The sequence below is a fragment of the Lepisosteus platostomus genome, chromosome 8 (assembly GCF_059453375.1).
Source record: "Lepisosteus platostomus isolate fLepPlt1 chromosome 8, fLepPlt1.hap1, whole genome shotgun sequence".
Classification (NCBI taxonomy): domain Eukaryota; kingdom Metazoa; phylum Chordata; class Actinopteri; order Semionotiformes; family Lepisosteidae; genus Lepisosteus; species Lepisosteus platostomus.
The window spans coordinates 38,624,286-38,650,688 of NC_142618.1; the positions used below are offsets into that span (position 1 = coordinate 38,624,286).

Sequence of the window (26,403 nt, forward strand, 5' to 3'; positions counted from 1 at the left end):
CATAAAGGCCTGGAGCTCATTCACAGTTGCCATCGGCCTCTTGGTAGCCTCTCTGATCAGTCTCCTTCTTGCTCAGTCATCCAGTTTGGAGGGACAGCCTGATCTAGGCAAGGTCCTGACTGTGCTCCATGGGATACTTAAAGCCTTTGAAATCTTTTTATATCCATCTCCTGACTTGTGCCTTTCCACAACTTTATCTCAAAGTTCTTTTGAAAGCACCTTTCCGCACATAGTCGATTCTTTGCTTTGAAATGCACTTCCAAGCAATGAAATCCTCTAGAAACAGCTGCTTTTATTCTGAACTAATAAAAATCACCACAATTGATCACAGGTGGGAGCCACAGGAGATGTGGGCAAAAGAAAATCTGAGAGGCAGCTGGCAGCACCGACAACGACAATGGGGTCTCCAGGCCAGAAGTTCACCATCGGACCAGGAAATGTGGGGGTTGTGCCTTTGCAACCAAGGGTATCCAAGAACCGGAAATGTGAAGGAGAGTGGAGGAGAAGGAATTGGATGCTCTTGGTCTGGAGGGCACCGATGCGAAGGGTAAGGGGAATTGTCTACCATTCAACTAGAGCCAGAGGGGATCCATAAAGGTTGAGGAGGTGGATAGGGGGTGAAACAGGGAGAAGTGGAATGTTCCAGGTAGTAGTGAGTCCAGAGTCTATGAAGTTTTCCTTGGCACCTGAGTCGACAAAAGCCAGAAGAGATTCTTGAAGCTCATCCCAGGAAATGAGTGCGGGCAAAAAAAAGGCCTGAGGAGGAAGAGGAGGAGGGAAGGATACTGATCTTAGCGGAGGGCGGGGAAGTACGGGGGTGGGGGGCAGACAGGGCACGAGGCTTGGAGATGATCAGATGCCCCACAATAAAGGCAACGCCCCTCACAGAGCCAGCGGTGTCGCTCCTCAGAAGACAGCCTGGTGAGGGGGGTCATATGGGGAGGGGCAGAGGGCGAAAAGGGAGGGGGTTGAAATTTGGGACCTGCATTCCTGAAGTCTGATATGAATCTCAGCAAGACGAGTGATACAGTGCTCCAGGGAGGGAAAGTCGAGTGGCAAGTAAGTGAAATGATTCTGAAAGGCATCAGACAATCCGCGGCGGAACTGGTGGATGAAAGCCTCTTCATTCCAGGGGACTTGGGACATCAAAAAGTGGAATTTCATGGCATAATCCTGAGAGAGGTGAGATGGGAGATGGCTAAATGGTGGGAATGGAGCTGACCAAAAATGGACTGCATGGCAGCAGAAAAATGGTTGGCGTCGGCAGTCACAGGGGAGATTCCGGGCGAGGAGGGTAGTAGCCCAGTCAAGGCTTGACCGGAGAGATGAGAGACCATAAAGGCGATCTTGTCTCTGTCTGTGGGGAAAGAGTCCGGGCGAAGGTGGAAAGCCATCCAGGCACTAGGTCAAAAAACTCTGAAGTCTTGCCGGGTCTCCCTCAAATTTCTCCGGAGTGGGGAGGGGTAACAGGCTAGCGGCAGCAGCCAGGGGAGGGGCTGGCACGGGGGCTGTCTGTTGGCATGGTCCATTAGGTGCTGAACCGCGGCGGTCAGTTGTCCAAGAACCTGGGACTGCTGCTGAAAAAAGGCAACAGTGCCATTCTGGTCCACTGGATCCATGTTGTGCTCACTATTCTGTAACAATGGGCAGGTAGGAGGTATGGATCCTGTGCAGGACTCAAGAGAGAGAGAACACCAATCCAAATCGCTAAGAAAAACATATTCCAGGAAACAAGCAAGAAGGTCAGAAAATGACAAAGATGACTAGAGAGCAACAATCCAAAATGTGAGACGAAATAGAAAACGAGAGGCAAGTTAGAAGGTCAGATACCGAATATAAACTAGAAATGAAATAACGCGTACTTGGGAGCTCGAGGAGAATCCGCAAAAGTGAGTGGAGAAGTGAGGAAAGAGGGGAACTAAAATAGTGACGGGAGTGAACGGTGATAGGTAAATTACTTGCGGCGTTAGCGTTTGTTAAACACAGTGCACGTGGGAATGTGAGACGGGACAGAGACGCGTGTGAAATGCGTAACAGACTGCCTTGTCGCCTGATCTGAATGCAGCATCACGGGTTCTTAGCAGTGCATGGACCTCTGCAGTCATCCATGGCTTCTGGTTGGCCAGTGTGATGTTGGATTTGGAGACAGTGACGTCATCTATACACTAACTGATGTAGGCAGTCACAGATGCTGCATACTCCTTAATAGTAAAACTACTTAAAACATTTCTATACACATAACTGTGAATTTGAATATTTATGGAAACTACTTCAAATGTATTTACAGATTTATAGAAGTTATGTTCAGTTACATACATTTGTCAGGGGTTGTTCTTATCTCTACCACTAAGATGAAGAATACATTCCAGCCTTGATTCCAGGGAAAGATACATAGATATTATCAGGTATTCAATGAAGAGGTTTTAGACTTGGGTATAATTACCCTCTGCTGACAAAGCAACCAACCTTTAACCACCAGTAAAGCTCTATCAGGTTATTCTTTTACTTAAAACATCCAATTATAGTGCAATAGAAATAAAAAGCCAAGTTTATGAGGTAAGGAAAATTTCCCAAAGAAACACAACATGGTGCATTTCATAGCAGTTTAAAAAGGACACACTCTCTGCTGTAAATATCTAAGTAAAAAACTTGCAATGGGAATTTGTTAAGTTAATGAAGCAATTACAGTAGTAATAAGAATGCACACACAAGAGAAAGTTAAAAATTGAAAAAATAAATGTTTTACAATAAGAAAAAAATGATTTAAAAGGCAAAGATGAAAGGGAATACCGGCAAAGGTTTTCTTGCATCCTTGGAAGTTACATTTTCAGAAATGTTAAGAAGGGGAGGGGGCTAATCTGTCACTACTCTGTCTTTGTTCCTCTTTATAAATCTGCTTCTTTCCCCTTTTCTCTTACAGGCAAAACGTTTTGTGTTTTCTTTTAAACATGGAACAAACCTTTATCTGTTCCATTATAAAAGACACCATTTAAATACCACTATATTAATACTTTTTATATATTTAACTTTCTATTGCAGGAATATACAGTATTTTAGTGTCAGTGATGACACTGAAAAATCAATTAACAAATTATTAGACAAACTTAAACATTATTGGCGTCTCTGATTTTCCTTGCTGCAAAAATAAATTATTTACATGATAAACGTAAAGGTACAAAAACTGGCAAGCATCAAGCTTTAAAAAATGTAAATGCAATAAAGCCTCCTTGATTTCCAAGGCATAGTGTAGTGTTCAGCTGATCCGAGACCAACTTATCAATTCCAGAGTTTGTAGAATTTACTGTTTATTGTATTTGTCAGCTGCTGGAAGATTGTGACATACTTAACTATAAATGCAAATGATTATATAGCATACAATTCTTTCGATAGAAAATGACAAAAAATTGGGAAGGGGGGCTAAAGTAACAAGTACTGCTAAAGAGTCACAGTATAACCTTGATCTTCCATCACATCCTAGCACAGAGCACACAGGGGTTCAATAACTTCCTCTGGGTGACACAAAGTTAAGGGAAGAACTAGGCTTAGTCAATTCATCAGGGAGAGAGAACATCAGAAGAGAACCTGAGCGAGGAAGAGGAAAAGGCAGTAACCAGTAACCATCAATATGAGTAGTCCAAAGGTAAATCTGCTCATTTCTCAGACTGTTCAAAAGGTTTGTCTAATCAGGAATGGTTTGGCTCTGAGTAGCGGGATTTGGCAAATGTTGGGTGGAGAGGGAGGTTGGCACCCTTCAACTGAGCTCTGTCGGGCTAGAAGCTGAGGTCTCAGTGTTAACGTGACACCAGGCCTCGGTTAGCACCACCATGTTAGGCGCTAGAATTCTATGAAAAAGCTCATGTCTAGAAGGGTTAAAAAGACAACCTCTATTCATGAGAGAAGCAGTCCTAGCAGTGTCGGGCCAGGCACTGGATTATACAGGAAATGGGGAGAGAAAACGTAGTAGCAGACTCAGTTGCTGCTGAGTCAGTTATGCCAATATGCCAGTTGTAGTAGCAGTATAAGGTTCTCTCCTTGGTACCCCTTTAGGAGTTAACAACATCTGGTTAATCCTGGAAGGAATTTATCTATCCTGGAAGGGGCAAGGTAACTTGGTCTGGTTATAAGGTTAAGATTCAGACAGTAATAAACCCCAGAACGATATAGGGTTTTCTGGCAAAAGATAGAGGTCATAAGTTACAAATTTCAGAGGGAGTCTGACAAAGGAAGAATTGGGGGAGATCTCAGGTTAAAGGACAAGCAGCTCTCATAAAGTACTGTCATTGCATCATAACACAGAGGTGTCTGGATGTACAAAGTACGTTTCAACATGAGTAGAACATGAAACCGATACTTCTCATCATGCCCTGAATTACGAACAATAAGGTTCCCAAACTTAGAAGGGAGTTTAAGACAGGGTTCAATTGGAAATAGACTGAGGAAAATAGAAGGTTCAACTCAATCAGTAAGCTGGTGACAGCTGTTAGCATCCCAAGGTTCCAAATCCACAAAGTAGTTAGGGATGCAGCAGTGAGTAAGCCCTTCAAGAGCATAAAGCAGTTACAAGGGAACTCATCCATCTCTTGGTTACCAAAGAGACTATAACCCTGGTTTCTCAACAGGTAGCTAAGGGTTTCCCAAAGGGATCCAGAAGTCGCCAAATTATGTTATATGGTTTATCAAGAGCAAGTAGTGGTAGTTTAAATAACTTTGAGAATGGCTTGAAGGTTCAGAACTACAATATACCATGGTTAAACAAGAGGGTGAAACCTAAGTCTGAGAATCTGTGAGCGAAAGGCTTAGGCAGCATATGGAGTATCACACTCAGGGGGAGCGGTATAAGGTTCAGTTAAACATTCCCTAGTTGGTTATATAGCAGACTTCAGACCTCTGCAGGTCAGCAACGACTTCCCAGAGGAGGAGAGTTGGCAACAATAATTAATCTCAGAGTTGATTATGGACTATAAAATCAGGTTCATGTTCTTAACCATGGTAATATGGTGGTTATCAAGAGGTTAAGTACTCACACAGTTGTTCAAATTGCATTCAGAGGTTCAGATATTTGTGCAGTAGCATGAATTTTCTTTCATAATGCTTGTAATAATCCCCATCAACTGTCATATCTGTCAGATATATTTTCATGTTTCGAAGAGTTTAGGGCTACAGATACTCTATTGTAGTTTTAGATGTGGGTGGCATGCCATGGTGGAAAATGCTTCACTTGAAATTAAATAAAGAGGTTCTTGAAAGTAATGTTGATGATAACATCATTAAGCACCTTGTGTTACTGTGCAGGTCTTGGATTTTTTCTTACTGCCGGCAGAAACAACCGGATCAGAAACCCTGTCAGGACTGATGTCTTTGAGCATGAGAAAGTTCCATTAATGATTGCATCTTTTGATGAATCATGAATTCAAAACACATTCTGTGTAGGACTTTTGGAGGCAAAGAGAAGACAAGTATCAGGAACATTCATATTGGGCTGCACAACGTCTCATGCCATTTTTAACCACTTATGTATTGGGATAAACGTAACCATTGCTCCCGACATAGCAAAGCATTGCTCAGAAACTTGCGCACTCATCCAGTTGAGAACTATAAGAAATTCTAGGTTTATTATTTATTTAGTGTTGTTATTTTTCACAATATTTAATTTTCTTTTGGACAAAATGTATTATGGCCACCAAATCTTTTAAGTGAACCATGGGAAGAAAACTACTCAAAGGAAGAGGTTTTAAAGATTTAGTGATTCTAAACACATACCAGTTGAAAGGGACAAAGTAGTCTAGTTAGTTGCACTGTAGTTACAACATGGGGCGGAGTGGTGGCTCTGTGGCTAAGGATCTGCGTCTGTGACTGGAAGGTTACCGGTTCAAATCCCGCGGCCGGCAGAGGAATCCTTTTTCGTTGGGCCCCTGAGCAAGGCCCTTAACCCCAACTGCTCCAGGGGCGCCGTACAATGGCAGACCCTGTGCTCTGACCCCAAGCTTCTCTCCCTGTCTGTGTGTCTGTGTCTCCTTGGAGAAAAGCTGGGGTATGCAAAAAGACGAATTCCTATTGCAAGAATTGTATAGGGCTAATAAAAAAACATTATTATTATTACATTATTACAAGTTGCATGTGAAAGTGACATAATGAAATTAATGAAGCAATGGGAAGACTATAACTGTTCTTCTTCTGAAACGTTAAACTATTTTTTTATAATAGTAATAATAAGCACACCGTAAGTTATTTATAAGCATGTGATAAGAGGGTGTGTTAATTCTTAATTTTATATGAATCAATTGACAATTTAATATGCCACATCACATTTGATGAATGACATTCACCAAAACTCAATGAGACGCATATACTGTTTTGCATATCAACTAACACTATCACACAGCAGTTTGAAATACATGTACGAGGACCATGGTTTTCCTCTCAATATTAATGTATTATTTTTTCTGGTACACTAGCTCCTTATTAAGATCAAGATCACTTTATTGGCCATATACAATTTCTTGTATTAGGAATTTGTCTTTTCACATACCCCAACTTGCTCTCCATGAGACACACAGACAAGGAGAGAAGCTTGGGGTCAGAGCAGAGGGGCAACTATTTATACGGCGCCCCTGGAGCAGCTGGGGTTAAGGGCCTTGCTCAAGGGTCCAATAGAGTAGGATTCCTCTGCCGGCAGCGGGATACAAACCTGTAGCCTTCCAGCCACAGGTGCAGATCCTTAGCCACAGAGCCACCACATTGACCAATTAAGAGCAGAAAGGGTCCCAATATCTCACCTCAATTGTCTTGGCCCAGAGAGGGGTGCTGGGAAAGTTGTGCCTATAAACCTCATTGGCTGTTGTACTGACATCCACCGCAGCTACTACTTCTGCAGGAACTGAGCTCTCTGTAAAAATAAGCAAGAACTGGTGAGACCTTATAGTCAAGCGTCCTTCAAAGCTTTACCTTCGCATCTTTCCAATCCGGGCTCGTTACACTTATCGTATAAATGTTAGCTTACAGCCCATGGGACAAGTTCCAAGGCAGTGGAGACAAGATGAAAAGTCTTGTCTATTGCTGTATTTGTTAGTCTTTTTTGTGCCATGGACCAGCTTTCTTAGGTTAAAAAGGTGACCACAAAAAGAACCCAATTCAACTGTTAATTAAGTGGGACATGTACAGTATATTGCACATATCTAGCAATACAGTATTACTGCTTAACCACATTGTAGAAGGTATTAGAGTACTTGCTGTGATCTGTTTATTTAGCCTTTACCAAAAGCTGCAGTAACTAATTTCCTTCTACAAGGTGTTAAGAGTAGAATAAATCATATCTCAAAGGAAAGGAATAACACTTAAAATGGGAAATCAACTTCTGTCATGTACAGAAGGACAGGAGAGATGCTCACAAACATCATAAAACAGGACAAACATGTGAAACAAACTTCTTTCCGAGTCTGTGTACTCTGTACTCTAAGGGAGAAACCCTTAAGAGTGTCTCTTTTCTGTGGGGCAACTCAAATGTTGCTGAGCTTATTGAGCTTAATAAAAACTGAATGCGCAGAAGACTGTCTATGCTCCTCTGATAAAGAATTTCCCACAACAGTACTCTTACACGGACAGGTTAGTAGACCTAACCTCTAGCATTTTTAAAAACCTTCACTGCTGTAGGGTTTGTGTGAATTTATGTAAATAGCTGTATTTTTTTGTTGTTTTAATATTTTGTGAATAAAACATTAATATAAATATGTTCATATTAAATGCAAGATATGATGTAGTCCAACCAGGTTAAATAAACAGTACTGTGTTCACTGGAATGGGGAGGGTCCGAGTCTACATGGAGATTTTATTCTTTATTGCCACACAACAATAGCTGGTAGAATTAGCTATCGGTACAGCAAGAACACAGATAAGACATACATACAATATATACAGTTCAAATTTAAATAGGACAGAAGACAGACCAACATTGTCATATACATATGTAAACGACTTTCCAAGGAGCAGCATACATTTAGAAGAATACATTAAATTATACAATGGATAAATTATAAAATTGAATTCAGATTTCAATGTGAATTCAGAGTTCGTATGGCAGTGGCAAAGAGCTGAGGTTAAAGTGAGCAGACCTTGAGAGGAAGGATTTGAAATATATTCCAGAAGGGAGAAGCTTAAAGAGATTATGAGCTGGCTGAGAGGGGTCTTAGATGACTTTCTTGGCCTGATTGGAGGTACGGCTTGAGTAGATAGAAGTGAGTTTACAGCCAACACTTTTTGCAGCTTCATGTCCTGAGAGAAAAAATGGAGAACATCTATCATGGCAACAGTGTGGGGGCACGTTTCTGAGGTCATGTGCAGCCCAGTAAGTCTCAAAAGACTCCAGCCAGCAAGTCCAGGGTACTGGAGGCTCGTGGGTGAAGCGAGGAAAGGGGGAGGCAGTGGGAATGAATGATCCCTCCTCATCGCTAATGTTACACCATGGACTGAGGTGGACAGGTTTTGCAGAAGTCTGCTCTTTATTGTGCATATCTTGGAATTGACAGTGAATGGCAGAGACCAGCTTAGGCAGTAACCCCAAAACATAAGGACAACAGTGTCGTTAACACAAACGGAAGCTGTGTTCGACATAAGACAATTGACTGAAGTGGGCCACAACATCGGCCATGTTAAGAACCGAGGTAATATTACATACTGTATAATTTAATGTTATACCTCTGGTTATGGTTACACTAAAATATTATCAATATCTACAGTACTTTATACAGAGTACTACACTTTCAGTATAACTTTCAACAACTTTGTCATACTCTAGCTCATTGAAATAATTTTGTAGAAGTCTATGGAGCTGGAGAAATATGTTTTGAAACAGCTAATTTACTAGAAATCGTAACTGTTACAGAGTGTTCAATAGACTTTGAACAGATATTGTCAAATATTGTTAAACTATGCTTACTTGAAAATGTTACAATCAATGAGTGAACAACATCGTAATTGGTCATTATCATGTCCCCATCATTAAAAATGACAGTCTGATTGCTTCACAAACAATAACACAAACAAGATTCTGACTTGAGCAGTGACAGTCTCTGGTACATTGCAATTTGATTTTTGTGAACAAACATAGGAAGCCAATGATGGTTAAAGTATGAAAATGCCTGTTGAACTTGGATTTCTGGTATTAGGGTCATTAAGTTTGTGGTCGATACAACAGTCACTGGCCTGATCACAGATGGTGAAAAGTCTGTGTACAGGGAGGAGGTTGAAACCCTGGCAGCATGGTGCCAGGAGAACAACCTCTCTCTGAACATCAGTAAGACTAAGGAGATGATTGTGGATTATAGGAAACACCAGGGAGGAGGTCACACACCTATTTATATCAATGGGACCTCAGTGCAGGGGGTAAGCAATTTTAAGTTCCTGGGAGTTAACATCTCAGAGGACTTAACCTGGACCCACCACAGCAACATTGTGGTCAAAACAGCACAGCAGCGCCTATTCTTTCTCCGTAGGCTAAAGAAGTTTGCATGCCATCCCATATCCAGGCCGGCTTCTACAGGTGCACTATTGAGAGTATCCTGACTGGTTGCATCACTTCCTAGTATGGGAACTGCTCTGCCCAGGATTGCAAATTACTGCAGAGGGTGGTGAAGTCAGTGCAGCTCATTGCCGGCTGTGAGCTACCAAAAATCCAGGATATCTACTCAGCTAGATGTCTTAAGAAGTCCAGGTCCAATCTCAAGGACCCCAGTCATCCCAGTAACAAATTGTTTTCTCTCCTACCGTCCGGTAAACGGTACCGAAGCATTCAGTCAAAGTCCAACAGATTACGGAACAGCATCTACCTCCAGGCAATAAGACTGCTAAATAGCTGCAGGTCTTTCAGCAAATCACCGTAATGGCAACATGGACATACAGTTTCCATTGTATTCTGCATACTGCACTACTTGGACATAATGTATTGCAAACACCCTGGACACACAGCAGCTTTATTTATATTGAGTTTTTTTCTGAGTTTATCTTACTCAATTTCTATTGCCCTATTATTTATTATTATGTAACCTTTATTTTGTAACTTTAATTTTGTGATTTTTATCCCCCCCGGTGAGCTCGCAGAAAAGACATTTCATTGCCTGCAACTACTGCTGCATGCTGTATTGTTGTGCATTTGATAAACTTTGATTGATTGATTGGGGGTGTTTTTTTTTGTTTTTGTTTGAAGAGTGTAGATTTAAAAAATAAAAAAGGATTCGATCTCATGTTAGCAACAGCTGCTGTGACCTACCGGAGTCTTTCTTTTACATAATTATTTACATATTTCTATTAACTTGGGGAAGAAACTGTTTTGATACCACTATAATTGTCCATCAAAATTTTTGTTGTACTAATTCATCCTATGGTCCCTCTACCTTGTCTATAAGATGGAAACCACTTTTAGAGAAATTTTTCACATGCAATCAATCTCAACAAAAAGGTAATCTTTATATAAATTTCTTATATTACTGACAACTAATGCCCATAGGTTGGAGGGTTCTTTTTAAGGCAATTAGCTTTTTTGCAGCTACTAGTAGGATTTGTAGCAAGTAAGCCGGCTTTGTTGCATGAACCTCTGGTTTTACCCCTAGTTTTGCCATTATAGAGTCTTTTGGCAAATCTATGTCTACAATGCTATTTATAGCATGATAAACCTATTATCTAATTTAAGGCAATTCTAGAAGACATGCAAATATGTAACTATACGTAACTATACTCTCCCCACATTCTCTCCGGCAATGGCTAGTGGCACTAGGATTAATTTGAGCCATAATGTTTGCACAATTATGATTTATTTGCCGATTTTAATATAATGAATAGTTAATCTGGCATTGCAAAAGTTTGGGCACCCTGTGAGTCAATACTTTATAACACTTCTATTGGCAATAATTCCAGACATTTATTGTAGTGAGCTAAAGGTCTTTCTATTCTTGCTTTTGGATTTTTTTACCCACTCTTCTTTGCACAACTCTTCTAGTTTAGAAATATTGTTAGGTCTTCTTGCATGCACTGCATATTTGAGATCTCCCCACAGATTTTCATTGACATTCAAGTCTAGGCACCGTGAGGACCATTTCAAAATCTGAAATCTTTAATTCCTCTCACTACTACATGTCTTATTTTAATGGTTTCTGATTGTTGTCTTGCTGAAGTATCCAACCTCTTTTCAGCTTCAGTTCCTTCATTGACTGTTGGATATTAGCTTCTAGGATTTGCTGATATTAGCTGTTTCATTCTTCCTTCCACCTGCACAATATTTCCTGTGCCACTGGCTTCCTCACAACCACAAAGCATAATAGATCCACCCCCATGCTTAACAGTCAGCAAGGTGTTCTTGTCTTAAAATGCTTCACCTGTTTGTATCTTGTAGCCACAGAACCACTGCTCTGCCCAAAAGACCTTTTATAGGCTTCTCCCGCTTTATGAGACTAAATTATCTTTATTTTCCTCAGACAGCTGCTTAGAGGAGTCCATGGTTGTAGAAAGGAGGCAGAACAACTACAACCTCAGAGGTTAGAGGGTTTTTGTACATTGTCTTCACCAGATTTAATTTAAGTCCTAACAAGTCAATCAAGTTTTGAGACCCTTGAAAAACAAATTATAAAGGTAGTAATAAGTCAATAGAAAGGGTGTGCAAACTTTTCCACATGCACTTATTTTTTTAAAACCAGCAAATAAATAGTCATTTTGCATTAAACTTTGCAGAAACATTTCATATTTAAGTCTGTACCACACAGAGGTTGCATCAGCTTCTTTTCAATTAGGTGTTCACTGAAACATACAATTTACCAGGGGTGCCTAATCTTTTGCATCTAACTGTAGAGGTGAAATGTCCATGTTGTTTTACATTTACACGGTCAGGGCAGCGAAAACTGAAAATTAAAAAAAAAGCAATGCTGAAGAATTAACCTCAAAGAGCCATTTTTCATTACCAAATTTATTTTTTCAAAAATGGAAAATAAGAGGCAACTTAGCTCTGAATGCCTGCTCATATCACAAGCCTGCTGCATTGTGACAAAGTTACGTTTTGTGATTCTACCTGCAGTGATTAAAATATACAACCCGTGCTTAAAAGATAAAATAGCAAATCAAATCACTTTAAAAAAAAGGATGATCAGCATTTTCAGTAACTTTCAGTTAAACAAAGTTAAAGGTCAACAGGTATTGTTAGTAGATATCAACTGATAATACAACAGACACACCCTTAGAGAACAGTCAGGTAGTGCGCGTCAGTTAACACTGCCACCTGCTGAGGTTTTTATTATATACCCTACTGTACAACAGAGGAACATTCACAACAGAATTGGGATCTACCTGAAGAAGAATTTTAAAAAATGTGGACATATATACAACAACATATACAATACATCATTAACATAGAAATAAATTCTATACATATATCCTATGACAGGCCAAAAGGCCATGCAACAAGGGCCTAGCACAGCAGTTGACACAAGACCCATAGTTCTTCATTTAAATTTATGTAGATAATTGCTGAAGCAATCGAACTCTTTAGAGGAATTTCCAGGCTCTCTCAAGTTTAACCTCTTTCACCACTTGCCGGTGAACACTGACTCATTCGTGCAAAGAAATAAATGGCTGTGCTTATCTCAGATAAGTATTTTTTCAATTAAGGAATCACCTTTGTAATAAAATGAATGTCTAGCATTGACTACTTCATACATATAGTTTAGTTTGATAACTTTAAATTACTAGTGGTAAAAAGCATCACTGCTTGACAGTGAAGTTTAATTTAGTAAAAACAAGGAAACAGTAAAATGACTGAAAGCTTCAAACCAAACAGAAGTCATGTTTGATCTCATACATATTCACCCATTCCATATATCTGGTATATCTAGTCAAATGGACTTAGCTTTTGCAGACCCCACTTATGCATTACATTGGTTTATCTGCATGATTTAAAAAATATTTTACTAAACAAAGGGGAATGCAATTTCCACTGTAAATGAGCATGTGTAATTTTTACACTGTTCCTATCAAATAGCACCTATGATCCATGTATCATGACATAGAAAACTATAGAAATACATATTCTTTTATATCTAAAAATCTAAAGAATATTCCGTCTTCCGGATGAGACGTTAAACCGAGGTCCTGACTCTCAGTTGTCATTAAAGATCCCCAGGAATTTCTCGATAAGAGTAGGGAGTTACCCCGGTGCCCGAGCCACATTTTTCCCCTTGTCCTTTACTGTGGCCTCCAAGGTGTCCCTATGAATGATTGGATTGCACTTGCCCTGCAATGGACTGGCACCCCGTCCAGGGTGTAACCAAGAATATGTTCTGTTGAATTTCTGCTCTTTCTAAGGTTGTAATATATTTTCTGTGGTATGGTGGCCACAACTGAATGCAGCATTCATAAGTCTTAGTAGTGCATTGTAGACCTTAAGCATAATTTCCTTTGATTTAAATTCTAGATAAACCAACACCATTAAAAATTCCGAATAAAAAAGTAGACTGCTTTCTGAATGAAGTTTTTTAACAGTTAAAAATCTTACAAGAACATAAGAAAATGTTATAAATGACAAGAAACCATTTGGCCCATCTACAGTATGTCACTAGTAGCTTACTGATGCAAAACCTCACCCAGCTGTTTTGTGAAAAAAGTCAGTATTTTTTTGTCTTATCTCACAGAACTTATGCCAATCAAACTGAGAGTTAAAAAATAAATAACTCCAAATCATTTGAAAAAAATTAAGAAATTTACCAACATCTTACCAATTTGCTTGCTAGTATTTCCAGCATCTGTACACCAATGCTGTCTGCAACAATCACAGATCACAAAATCAATCGTATCTTTTATATGGATGTTTTTGTCTAATGGTTAATCTATTATTTTGCAAATAATAAACCAAGATATTGAAAATACTAAAAGAAAGATTTAAGTTAGCTCATAAGAAAAAAACAGTATCTCACAACAGGGTGTTCGTAATAATAATAATAAAGTAATAATGGTATTAAAATTAACAAACACACCATAGCAAGTCTGAAAGCTATATATCGTCTACAGTAGAAAGACTAACAATCCCTCAAGAATAAACAAATTAACAAACTTTTCAATTTTAAGGCCCCTAGCTGTACAGAAACACTGAATCGATGTAAGTCTACTTATTTTGCATGAATTCTACAAAGATTTAGTAGAGAAAGTTTTGAAAGCATAATTTCCAAACCCTCAAAGGTTTGTTGAAATGGGACGCCTGTCAAGCAAAGCAAGTTGTGGGTTCCAGGTACTAAGCAACACTTCACTCAGAGCCAGTAAGGATAAATGCCCATCTGTGTAGATATAAATTCCGAGTAACATTGGGTAAAAACGTCAGATCAGTCTTTTAAGTAAAATGTAAAGTAACCCTAAACCCCCACTGAGTTGCCATTACTTTATATACGCCAAACAACTTTGAAATCAAGCCCTTTATTCCTTCAAACTGTCTACAGCCTCCTTTTAAACTCAGGTAGCATTTAGCAAGTTAAACACATCACAAATAAAAATGAGAATAAAACCCAATGTATAACGGCAGAAATTATGAGTGCCAACCAGGGAAAGATGGAAAACGCATCACCTTTCAGTGCATAGTGCATCCCTCCAATTCCGCTGTATAATTCCAAAACCTTTAGGTTTTCCATGTTGTCTCACCGGCGATGGACGTCACACAATGAGTCCGCAACAGTGACTTGTTCCTCAATCCTGCGAGCGCTGAAAAACGTTCCGACCTTGGTGGACTTTTAATTCCCCTCACTTAAGATCAGCTCTATTTTGTTGCCGCCTGTACCGATGATTGAGGATCTTTTCATTTACGATAAATATTTTATGTTTTTTCTTATATTGACGTCAATATAGCTGTTTCAATTAATATTAGCGAACAAGTTACCTCCACAGGAACAATTTTATTTTAAAAAATGTTGTGGCATCAGCCATATTGTGTTTTAAGTGTAGATGTTGCAAACTGCACTGAGAGCATTTAAGGTCACCATGCTGAGCGGCATATTGTAAGAAACATGATGTGTGCTAAATATATTAAGCTTCTCTCTCCCCGTCTGTGTGCTTGAGTGTCTCACGGGAGAGCAAGCTGGGATATGCAAAAAGACAAATTCCTAATGCAAGAAATTGTATATATGGCAATAAAGTTATCTTATCTTATTTGACTGTTATCCATCCATTTTCTAACCGCCTCATCCAATTAAGGGTAGCGGGGGAGCCGGAGCCTGTTCCGGCTCAGAGGGATTCAGCTAGATGTGACGCCAGTCACAGACGTATAAATATATTCACACCAAGGACCAGTTTTCTCAGAAACCAAATAACCTGCCAGTGTGTTTTGGGACTGTGGGAGAAAACCACAATACCCGGAAGAATCCCACACAAACATGCCGAGAACATACAAACTCCTCACAGATACCATCATAGCACCCCAGATCCAGAACTGAATCCAGGGCTCCGGTGCTTCGAGACAGAAATACTAACCACTGCGCTACCGTGCTGTTCTAATATTTCGTTTTTATTTTAGTTGGGCAACCTTATATCAGAATCCTGTATATAGGTTTATCGAGGGTAAAACACCGTCCTTTTTGTTAGAGTCTACGTCATGCTATATCATTATTAGTTTATATTACGTTATATGACGCCTTTATTAGCCATTTCTGGATTATAGGGCTAGTAGCAGTTTCTATCAGGTGCCTACTGATTTTCCATGTGTTTTAAACGCTTTAAAATTACACGGGAGTAGTATTCTACGTGAAGTGTAAGAATTCATTATAAAATCCTTATTTAAAAATCTATACGTTTAATGTTTGGGCTGAAATGGAACATTTAGGGGGCGAAATTAATTAGATCGAGCATTTGCCACAACAGGTTTTCGTAGCCTTTCTCATAAAATGAAATTCCCGTATTCACTCTCTGTTTTCCACGCATTTGAAAATCAGGTCATATATGAGTAAACTCGAATTCGAATTAAAAGCCAAGTGAAACGGTAACGTATTTTATTTATTAGCAACTTGTGCAACGGAAGAGCTGCTAAGAGACCCATTTGTTTTCCCCAGCAGCAAAACATACATTTTAAACATCGCCACACCCTTTACAGGGCTCCGTTGAGTAAACCATGTTGTGCAGAAGTGAACTGTCGTGCTTTAACAGTTACTGTTAGGCGCATTTCCGTAACAAAGTTTTAACCAGAAACTAAAGAACTTTATCATAAACTTTATGGTATGAATATTGTTCCCGTTAAGGATAATAATAATAAGCATTCCACGTTAAACTAGCTCTTACGAGCAATCACTAAAACAAGCGACACATCGTATATTTAATCTTTGTTAGATGTCTATACTGTAACATATACTTAACAATTTAAGTCGCCATACTATTCAATCATTGACCTGTGTGCGCTACTGTTTCGGTATACATCAGAAAAGTACCTAAACACAACTTCGTTTTGTCCTGTTACGAGCACTTGAAAGGGAATGTAGTGTTGGTATCACAAGTTCTCGCCTTCAACCAGAAATGTTGGACCCAATTCTGCTCGTATAGCGGAGGATGAGTGTATAAGGAATTACGTAGTCTGTACTCTGTACATATTTACTGTATATCTATTTTAAGAATTAACATTTGTAACCGTTTTAACTTTTAATTATCTACTTGTAAATTATTACGGTTTTGTTTAAACATACCAGTCGGTGCTGTTTAAACAGAAATGAGAAACTTTCTTTAGCATATCAATTGATTAAAATCATAATGTGCGCTATGAATGTACAGTATCGGTATATGTTTGCCTTCTTCTTAATATTCTAGCTACCTACGGTATAATCATCCCGAGGTTTTATGATGGTAGTTTGTATTATGGTGCTTTTATTACTTATATTAATCATGTAGGTTATTCATAAATAATTAAATGTTTTCCTTCCAATCTTCATAAATCGTTTTGTGCACTTTCTCAGTTCTGTTTCAGGAAAGAAGCCGATGTGCATACATCGCCTTGTAAAATACATCGCCCTAAAACTAAATCAAGTTGAAAATGGATTCAACAAATGTGACTTAGAAGTAAGGGAAAGGAAACCACTAATGCGTTTCGTTCTACGACTAAAATTCATGACGTTATTTCTCGTTTTATGTGAGTGTCAAAAATGTAAGTCACCATAGACCTCAGTTTGGATAAAATAGTAAGTAAAAAAAAAAAGTAAATAACCCTTTTACACTATTTGTTCTCCGTTTACTCAACTTCTTGTATTTTCCACCCAGAAAACTCCACGACATATTTCTGAAGTGGGTAAGTCTCTCAGAGCGAAGGGCAGTGTCCAAACCTCTCGTCTCCTCTTTCAGCTCTTTAACTGGTTTCCCGGGGCGTCAATCAACCCCAGGTACCGTTATCCGATTTGCATAATGAACGGACTATAAAATCCGAAGGGCAGCTCCCACTAGATCTCGCTGGGGCTGATCTGCTGGACTGTGGTGTGTTTGAACAGCTTGGTAAACTTACCGACGTCCCAAAAGAAAATAGCACTAAACAACGAGGAGGATTACAAAATGTCCAGTGTAACTAAAAGGCAATCTTCTTCCTACAAAAGGATGTTTGGTGGCGAGAGACCTACCGTCTCTCGTACTTCTTACTCAAGCCGCCAATATTCCAGTCCGATTCGATCCAGGGTGTCCTACAGCGTGTCTTCTGCCCCAGCCATCTATGCGACCAAAACCACTAGGCTCCGGAGCAGCGCTACGATGCCCAGGCTGTCGACGGACGCTTTAGACTTCGCCTTGTCCGATGCCATTAATACTGAATTTAAAGCCAACAGAACCAACGAAAAGGCGGAGATGCAGCACCTTAACGACAGGTTCGCCAGTTATATCGAAAAGGTGCGCTTTCTGGAGCAGCAAAACAAGATCCTGCTAGCAGAGCTGGAGCAGTTGAAAGGCAAGGGGACCTCGCGCATTGGAGACCTCTATGAAGATGAGATGAGAGAGCTTCGTAGACAAGTGGACCAGCTTACCAACGAGAAAGCCAGGGTGGAGGTCGACCGGGATAACCTAGCTGATGATATCCAGAGGCTAAGGGAGAAGTAAGTAACCAGATTTGACGCCACAATGAGGGTTGAAATGATCCAATACGTCAAACTGTTTTAAAACTAGTAATAAGACCGCAGTATACGATATTTGGCGATATCTCTACATTATGTCTCACCATTCCATCCATTTTTTATTAGGAAGATAACCAAGTTATTGGATATATTATTTTAACTTTAAGCGGTTGTCATTATTTCCGAAATGGTAAGATTCGTTCATTGGAGTAAAGTGCATACTAAATCAACACTGAATCCTGGAACTTTAAAATGGCAAGGTTCAAAGCAGAGTAGCTCATAGTCGCTCATTTCTGTTTTTTGCAGCGCAGAATGCGTAAACCGGGAGGCAAGTACTGTATTAACTTTCACTGCAGTTCACTCCAGATGATTCAAATGTCCATAAAAGATGCAGGAGTTAAAACAAATCTAGGGTTTTATAGTTGCATCCATTTCGCCGAAAGTAAGCGACTCAAACTCCAGAGTAACTCAGGTTGCTATTTGCTCGTGGGTTTTTCCGATCTTTCTGTTTCTAATGAAATAGCCATCGAGTTTTAAAAATGCTCCTAACTTAAGAGCATTCCCTGACGTAAGAGTTTTCCCATTATTTCAGAATCCAGGATGAAATGCTTCAGCGAGAGGAAGCAGAGAACAACCTGCAGAGTTTCAGACAGGTATGCGATCTTCGCCAGCAGTAGTGCAGTTGGGTTCAATACCTTACTGCGTGTCTTGTAACCCAAACGAGCTTTCTATGTGCGATCCACCGGTGTTGTATCGCCTCCGCCACAGCTCTAGTTTGTCGTGTCCGTGAATGCAACGCGAATCCATCTTTGAAAACGGAACTTTCTCATCTTTTGAAAACAGTGACCCTTTAATCTAAAACTGTAGCTTCCTGTTTCTTCTAGTTGCATTTTGAAATGGTTGCTGGATGCCTTATTTCTAAACGTCTTTTTTTTAATGGACACTTTAAATATCAAATGCTTCAGCAGTACATCGTTCTTCAAACGTGGACTTGTAAAACTGATTTTGTAGACTGCATGTTAACTGTACTGTCGCATCAGTATATTCCGGCTTCTAGGGCTATTTGATCAACTCGCCAGTTTCAGTTTAGCGGTTACTTGTAAGTGCAGATCTAGTCATTAACTCCTGAAAATCTAAACTGGCAGGTAAAGGGCACATTTTGGACAACTGCAGTTGTCCTGTGTGGAATTTAGCCCTATGGTATAAAGTCAGGCAAATTGTCTCTGGTATTAATAGTTTTTCATAAAAATCCCTGTTAATGTCTGTTAAAATTTATGTAATAGGATTTGCTGAGTGTCTTAAAGTCCCTTGGCATCGTGGCTGCATTTCTGCAGGTTAAATGTTATCTAGTGCGTGGTGTCTTATTCACATTATGGCATTGTGCCAGAGAGAAGGTTAACTGGTAACTTCAAGTTTGAATCCTCTCATGATTAGAGTTGAAACAAAACTAGTCATTAGGGGCTGCAACTCAAGATGGGCAAGTTCCCAGTTTCATGCTGGTGTCCAGTGCTTCTGTTTGTAGTAAAGCAAGTTCCTCTAGATCACTCAACTGGAATCGTTAAATGGATCTGTGTAACAAGTCATGGATGTTAAGGGACTTTGAAAATGGCTTGGAACCAAGTTCTTCTGTGCAAAGCATGTCAGAAAGCCATGTGTTGTGCACATTCAGAAAGCAAAATGGTTAAATCCTATAAATGAGAAACCCACTAGGTACATTAACTACAACACACATGCTATGCAAATAAACATACTCTTAAATACAACTTCAATATTAATGTAATGTGGCATTAGCCATCTTAAATTTGAGGTCATTATAGTGATGAACACTACAGGGCAGTATACTACTATAGCAGTTTAGACTGCTTTAAGATTTAAACAATGGTATGACTCCTATTTGGTAGTAATGTTTTGTGAAGAAATGTAAATACTGATGGTATGTGCTTGTACTGCTGAATGTTCATTGCTGGATTGACAGAAATCTGAGGTTTTTAGTGCAGTTGTGCCACATTTTAGGTACAAGACTTTCAATATTGGCAAGTAAATCCTTATGAAATCTAATTTAATTAGGATGTTGACAATGCATCTCTGGCCCGTCTGGATCTGGAACGTAAAGTGGAGTCCCTGCAGGAGGAAATCGCCTTTTTGAAGAAACTCCATGATGAAGTGAGTTCTTATTAACTTTTGATTTAAGGGGTTGAAAAACAATAGTTTGATCCAGTTATGTATTGATGATGTTGCAAAGAACTGTTTAAGTTGATAAAGCCAAATTAATGGACCCCCCACTATTTTGGGGCAGGGGGAAGCTACAATTTATTAACTGCTTTAATAAGCACTATGGCTAGTCTTGCATTATTCCCAGTAAAGTCAAAGCTAGTCTTTACCCTCCTCCTAATGACTTGATCTGTGCATTGACAGTGACTGATACTTGGGTATGGAAATGATCTGAATCTTGCATACAGAGTAGCCTTCTGGTGTGTGTAGCTGAATATCGGCTGAAGTATAATGCTTTTCACAGGAAATAGCTGAGCTGCAAGCCCAGATTCAAAATCAGCACGTCCAGATTGACATGGATGTGGCCAAACCAGACCTCACAGCGGCTCTCCGTGATGTACGCACACAGTATGAAACTCTGGCATCGAAGAACATTTCTGAAGCTGAAGAATGGTACAAGTCCAAGGTTGGTCTCCCTTCCCTGCACATAAGGATCTGATGAGACTGTAGCCAGCTAGCTACCCTGTGGCTTAAAGCTGAGAAGTGAGCTTATCCCCGGACTTGGGAGTTCAACTATATCACGGTCATCTATAGTACACTTCTTATGTTGCAAAGGAACAAGTAATAGGAACAAGTAATAGGTTTATTCCATGCTGAAAAGTTCCAAAAGCATGCACAACGTTTCGGCCTTGGAGCCTTCTTCAGGTACGACACACCTGAAGAAGGCTCCACAGTCGAAATGTTGTGTTATCTTTCTTCTCTTTTCAGCATGGAATAAACCTGTTGTTCCTTTGCAGCCTACGCATGCTGACGCAGCTACCCACCTGAACCACTTCTTATGTTTACCTATGTGGATTAACTTGTTTTCTATTGCTTAATGTTATGGGGCACCTTTTCAATTCTACATAATCTACTTGTACCACTTCTTAATTCCTCATTTTTAGCATGGTTACCCCCCTCCTTACAAGTGTGTGAATTGTGGGACTTTAGGTAACTCTTAGATTGCCAAATGGTCTTTTGGGTCTTGGCTCATGATCTAATACCACATTGTTCATCATGAATTTCTTGCAGTTTGTGGACCTTACGGATGCTGCTGCCCGTAATAATGAAGCTCTTCGCCAGGCCAAACAGGAGTCCACTGAGTATCGCCGGCAGGTGCAAGCTCTCACCTGTGAAGTGGATGCACTCAAGGGAACCGTAAGCAACTTCCATGGCTCCAGTACTAGTGAAATGCTTGCAAAAGATGTTGCCTTAAAAGGCCTTATTTACAAGGGCCTCTGAATCTACCCTTTGGTGTAATTATTTTTTCTAGAAATGTTCTCAAACCCTTTCACCCATTGTCATTTTACATTTAGCAACCATACTATTGCTCCAGTACTCGGAATATTTTCAAGATATATTCAGTATTTAAATTTACCTAGTATAGGTAAATCTTTTCATTTGTTCTTTACTAATGTACCTGCAGTGTCCGCTTGTAGGCCAAATAAAGGGATTAAGATCTTGTACACATTCCTTCATTTTTCGGTGTGGGAAATATCTTTAATCTGAAGCAGTTTACCCTGATGTTTGGTAACTGATTATATAAATGCTGCAAGCTTTCTGGCATATAGCAAAACTTATATGAAATTGTTTTCCAGAATGAGTCTCTGGAACGGCAGATGCGTGAGATGGAGGAAAACTTTGCCCTGGAATCCTCCAACTACCAGGACACCATTGCCCGCTTGGAGGATGACATCCATAACATGAAAGAAGAGATGTCGCGTCACCTGCGCGAGTACCAGGACCTGCTTAATGTAAAGATGGCTCTGGACATAGAGATAGCTACCTACAGAAAGCTTCTGGAGGGAGAGGAGAGCCGGTGAGCATAGTCTACTCCCTTTTTGGTCCTTTTCATGAGGTCTTGTGGGATGCTTTTTGTACAAATCCATTTTTGTTATTCGTCACTGTTCAAACTCAATGTTAATATACCATAAACTAGTGCCGAGTATGGTAAAGCAAAACTACAATTTTTTCAAATCCTGTAAAATTTCACAAAGGCACCAACAGTTACTGGCTGGTGGCCAACACTTGAGTTTTTAGGATTTTTGGACAAAATGGGGGACTGTACAGCAGTTGTATAGTCCAGGATGCTGCTCTGGTTGTTTGACCTTAAATGAGGCGCTAAAAGGGAAATTTACTATGATCTAATACCTCTCAACATGCTAATTTTAGTTAAATCTCTTAATTAGCAATGCAATGGCCTGACATCCCATCTAGGATGTACTGTGGTTCAGCCTTAGTCCCTGTGATTCACTAGAAATAATCCATTGTTTGAGGGTCTTGATAAGCAGCTTGAAGAGATCAAGCTTCTCACAGTTCACATCTGGAATAATAAGGAAAGATTTTAGCCCCTTTGAAGGATTTTTACCTGGTTTATGTCCTGGAACCAAGGCCTAGATTTCTGGAAAGAAAATTGGTCAAATGTTTTTTTTTTCTTTAGTTGTTAAACCCTGTCACTGGAATGGATAACTGGCATGTGTGACTATGCCAAGCCCATCAAATAAAAACCCAACCTTCATTTCATATCATCATGTAACCTTTCTTTTTCTCCTCCTTGTAGAATCACCACCCCACTTCCTACCTTTGCCTCACTAAATCTAAGAGGTAAGGCATTTGTTTGTAATGAAAATGTTGGGGCCCATATTCAAAGATGTGGGGGGAAAATGAGTTCATGGTTATGTCCAAAGTGACTTGGATATGTCCCATTTTATAGCACTTGAACTACAGTGCATTGCACTAAATTAAGAGGTGCTTTCCTCATGGGTGCAACAATAGTTCTCCAAGTGGGGAATGCACTATTTCCATGAATATGAAAGTGACCAAAGATGCATCCAAACTCCGAGTAAGACCCAAGACATGAATTAAGTCATTCTGGTAGTATCTGCTGTCAATCAGATGCTCAACAACCTTTAATGGTGAGCGTTTATTTAGAAGTGTGTCATTGTCCATCAAATTAGCTTGGTGGTTCTTTCCATTATGCTCCACAATTATGGCGACTATCACACCTGTTTTACAATGTGCCGATTAAGGTTAAAGAACTTTGATCTCTTTATCATGGGAATAAAATAATAAATTCAGTGTTTTTACTTGCAAACAAACCTTTTTTTCCTTCCTCACTGTCATTCTGCTGCTTGAGGTGAACTGAAGCAGATCTGAATTGTAAGAAACCCACACTGGAAGAGGAGGCAAAACAGGACAGCTGTTTTAAGTATGCCAACAGAGAGGGTGCTGTAGCAGGCTAGGGAATTGGGGAAACTCTGCAATGAGAGTGGACACAAAACACGGTCCAAAGTCTGTGATGAGAAATGACTGAGGGTCAAGCTGGGAAGATGGAAGCCAAGGTCCAAGCAGAGCGGTGGTAGTTGAGCTTGCTGGCATTCCTGACATTGCAGAGAACAAGATGAACATGGGGAATTGCAAGATTGCGGGGTTCCACGCAACACTAAGAGAAAACTTGATCACAAACTTTGTACAAGAGCCTTGAGCATGCATTAAGTCTAAAATGCCTGATGCAGGCATGGATGTAAAAAGCTGGCCGATGATGCCAGTTTCCTGTCAGCTAGTTTCCATGGTAACCAGCATGGAGTGATGGGTGAGTGCAGGGTAAGGTTGGCTGCCATGGCAAATATTAGTTTGCTCTGCAGAATCGGGCTCTCTCCCACTGGAGTCTTCCACTCAGGCTGGAAAGTGCCTGCAAAGGAGCAAGCAGAGGTTAAAGCCACACCGAACAGTGTCAAGAATCACTTGAAGCCACAAGTGGAATGGACCAAGCAGACTTTTATATTATAGCCAACAGAAGTCAAGGATAAGTGTTAACTATAACTTCTCTAATTTCTTTCCTAGAAACCAGCCTTGAATCCAGGCCCATGATTGATTCCTTTTCCAAGAAGGTTGTGATAAAGACCATTGAAACCAAAGACGGCCATGTATGTATACGTGATTAAATGAGCAACTTGTTTAAGAATTCAAAACTAAAATTCCCTAATGTGTAATGGGAGCTGGTCCAGGCTCCTGCGTAGCGTAGTTCAGGACCCTATGCAGACGGTATAATCCGGAAGTAAGTGGAGTAGGACATCATAGGAAAGTACAGCAGGACAGGACGGGTTGACAGATAGGGGGCATGACAGATGAGGCCTCTGCCGTCAGGTCTCTCCTGGACCCGCTGGTACGTGGGCTTCCAGGTGTCCATCTCCCAATGCTGAGCCAGGAATAGCGAGAGTGACGGGCTTAAATAGTGGGACAAAACAAAAGGCAGGTGCCCATAATCAACTAAAATGCGAAAGGGTCGGAGTGCACTTTAAGAGGAGGGATGCCGATCATGACATAATGTGGAGTCTCTCAAGTGTATAAAAGTCCACAACTTGCAAAGGCACCATATAATTTCCTGGCTGGACAATTCCAACCTTGCTTTCTAAGTCTTGCCAAGCCTAACTTTAAGTGGTTTTTAAGAACTTCAATTTTACTTAGCTTCTTTCTTTATAATGTTATAGTCAAATATGAAAGTATGAAGATGACTGCTGTTGTATCCTTAATCTCTGGTCAACACTCTAGTTTGGGACAGAAGTGACCAATCCTGGCTAAGAGATTAATAAACATGTCCTAGACTGTGTTTTCTCCTCCATAGGCATTAGTAATTGGCGGAAACAGCAGTGTCCCTTCCTTAGATTCACTTTGGTTATATGTAAATTGAGGACCATTACAGCTCAACCTATATCTTGTGTGCCAGCTCCTCTACCTCTATTTCTGCTACTTGGTTCTTGCTATACCTTCTCAAATGAGTTTTCTTTTTGGCAGGTGATTAATGAATCTACCCAACACCAAGATGACCTGGAGTGAATTGGCATGTCCCTACAAAAAAAAAAGCTACAATGGAAGAGTTTTGCAAGGAAAAAATGAATTACCGAAGCTTTTTTTGAAATGGGGAAAACTGCTTTAAAGTGCCTTTTATGCAATAATCTGGAGTGCTGGTTAGTAATTGAAGCAGGTGTTAGATTTCATACCATTCACTGATGTCTCTAGTTTACATTCAGTCAAGTGCCTTTTCCATTCAGATTAAACAATGCAGAAAGATATTGCTTCTGTATGTCAATAAACTTTGTGGGCAAAGTCATTGTCTCTTGTGTTAATTTGAACGCATGGCACCCAAAAGCCATTTGGAAGAAATGTTAAATGTTGCACAATTTTCACATTCCTGTAACACTCAATGTTAATCTGTAACATTGAGAAGTCAAATCTACATAGAAAGGTGCAATCTCAAACTCTTCCAAATCTAATTTCACTTTAGGGTACAGTTACCTTAAGGAGCCATCTACAGTATTAAGTTTAATGACTTAATTAACCTGTGTGTCAAAAAAGTGACTTGCAAGGATTCTGCAACTGTTTGTAAGGGTAAAAGTTTCAAGCTGTAGAGTGTTCTGTAGATATCTCTACAGAAGCAAACCTGCATTTTAAAGACCTTCAACTTCAACCACTAATAGGTTGAAAGCACTCTATCACAGCTTAGGTCTTGCTGTTGAAAATGGTTGTTAAAGTGGCGAAGATAAGGATTTCCATATGCTGTTGTAGATGTGGGAAAAGGTGGTGTGATCAAACGACCAAACTTAAACCTTTAAAGACAGGGTTATAAATCCCATATTAACACTATTCCTGCAGTCATGCAGGTTAGTGGCAGCTCTGTGTTTATAGTTCAGCTTTTCAGCAGGGACTGGGAAGCTTCTCAAGAATGAAAGGGTTGTATCAAAGTAATCTCAAATGGGAGAGGGAATCTGCTTCTGATTTAAATCAAGGACAAACATTTTGGCATCAAAACAATCCAAAGCACAAGGCCAAAGCTGCCCTGGGGTGATAAAGTGAAACCGCTAGACTGGTTAATTTAAAGTCCTGCCATGAATCCTGTTTAGAATCTGTGGAATGATAACTTGATGATTACTCTCCATAAGTAATCTCCAGGCCACGTGAGAGCACTTCATTTCCTTAAAGAAATGCATGAAGGAAAAACAGGAACAATGTGTGCAGTTAATGTGTAAAGTTAATCAATTCAAATACTTCCAGCAAATGTTGATTGATT

The 26,403-nt window shown here is 39.9% G+C and overlaps 2 protein-coding genes across 5 annotated transcripts in view; one reads left to right on the forward strand and one right to left on the reverse strand.

Annotated features, from left to right (window-relative positions):
* The window catches only part of trdmt1 (tRNA aspartic acid methyltransferase 1), a 42,406-nt gene extending 23,601 nt beyond the window's left edge, over window positions 1–18,805 (reverse strand). Inside the window, exons 1-2 of one of the 4 annotated variants that reach the window (XM_088643364.1) lie at window positions 18,787–18,805; window positions 6,777–6,886 (exon numbers count right to left, since the gene is read on the reverse strand). Coding sequence is in view for 1 of the 4 variants with exons in the window: in XM_088643363.1 (XP_088499489.1) it covers window positions 6,777–6,886; window positions 14,588–14,651 (174 nt within the window). In the remaining 3 variants the exon portion in view is untranslated. Of the gene's footprint in view, window positions 1–6,776; window positions 6,887–14,587; window positions 15,225–18,786 lie in introns of those variants that run through there. The other 3 variants (XM_088643363.1, XM_088643366.1, XM_088643365.1) reach the window with 3 other exon arrangements.
* On the forward strand, window positions 17,421–25,442 carry vim (vimentin). Its single transcript, XM_088643362.1, has 9 exons — window positions 17,421–18,068; window positions 18,679–18,739; window positions 20,154–20,249; window positions 20,602–20,763; window positions 21,369–21,494; window positions 21,935–22,155; window positions 22,897–22,940; window positions 24,180–24,262; window positions 25,131–25,442. Exons 1-9 carry the CDS (start codon window positions 17,539–17,541, stop codon window positions 25,170–25,172), a joined length of 1,365 nt encoding a protein of 454 aa, XP_088499488.1. The 5' UTR covers window positions 17,421–17,538; the 3' UTR covers window positions 25,173–25,442.
* The last annotated feature ends 961 nt before the right edge of the window (window positions 25,443–26,403 follow it).

Coding starts and splice junctions, on each gene's coding strand:
- vim (XM_088643362.1), top strand. CDS start 17,539: ATGTCCAGTGTAACTAAAAGGCAATCTTCTTCCTACAAAAGGATGTTT. Junction 18,740..20,153: donor ACCTGCAGAGTTTCAGACAG/GTATGCGATCTT, acceptor TAATTTAATTAG/GATGTTGACAATGCATCTCT. Junction 21,495..21,934: donor TGGATGCACTCAAGGGAACC/GTAAGCAACTTC, acceptor ATTGTTTTCCAG/AATGAGTCTCTGGAACGGCA.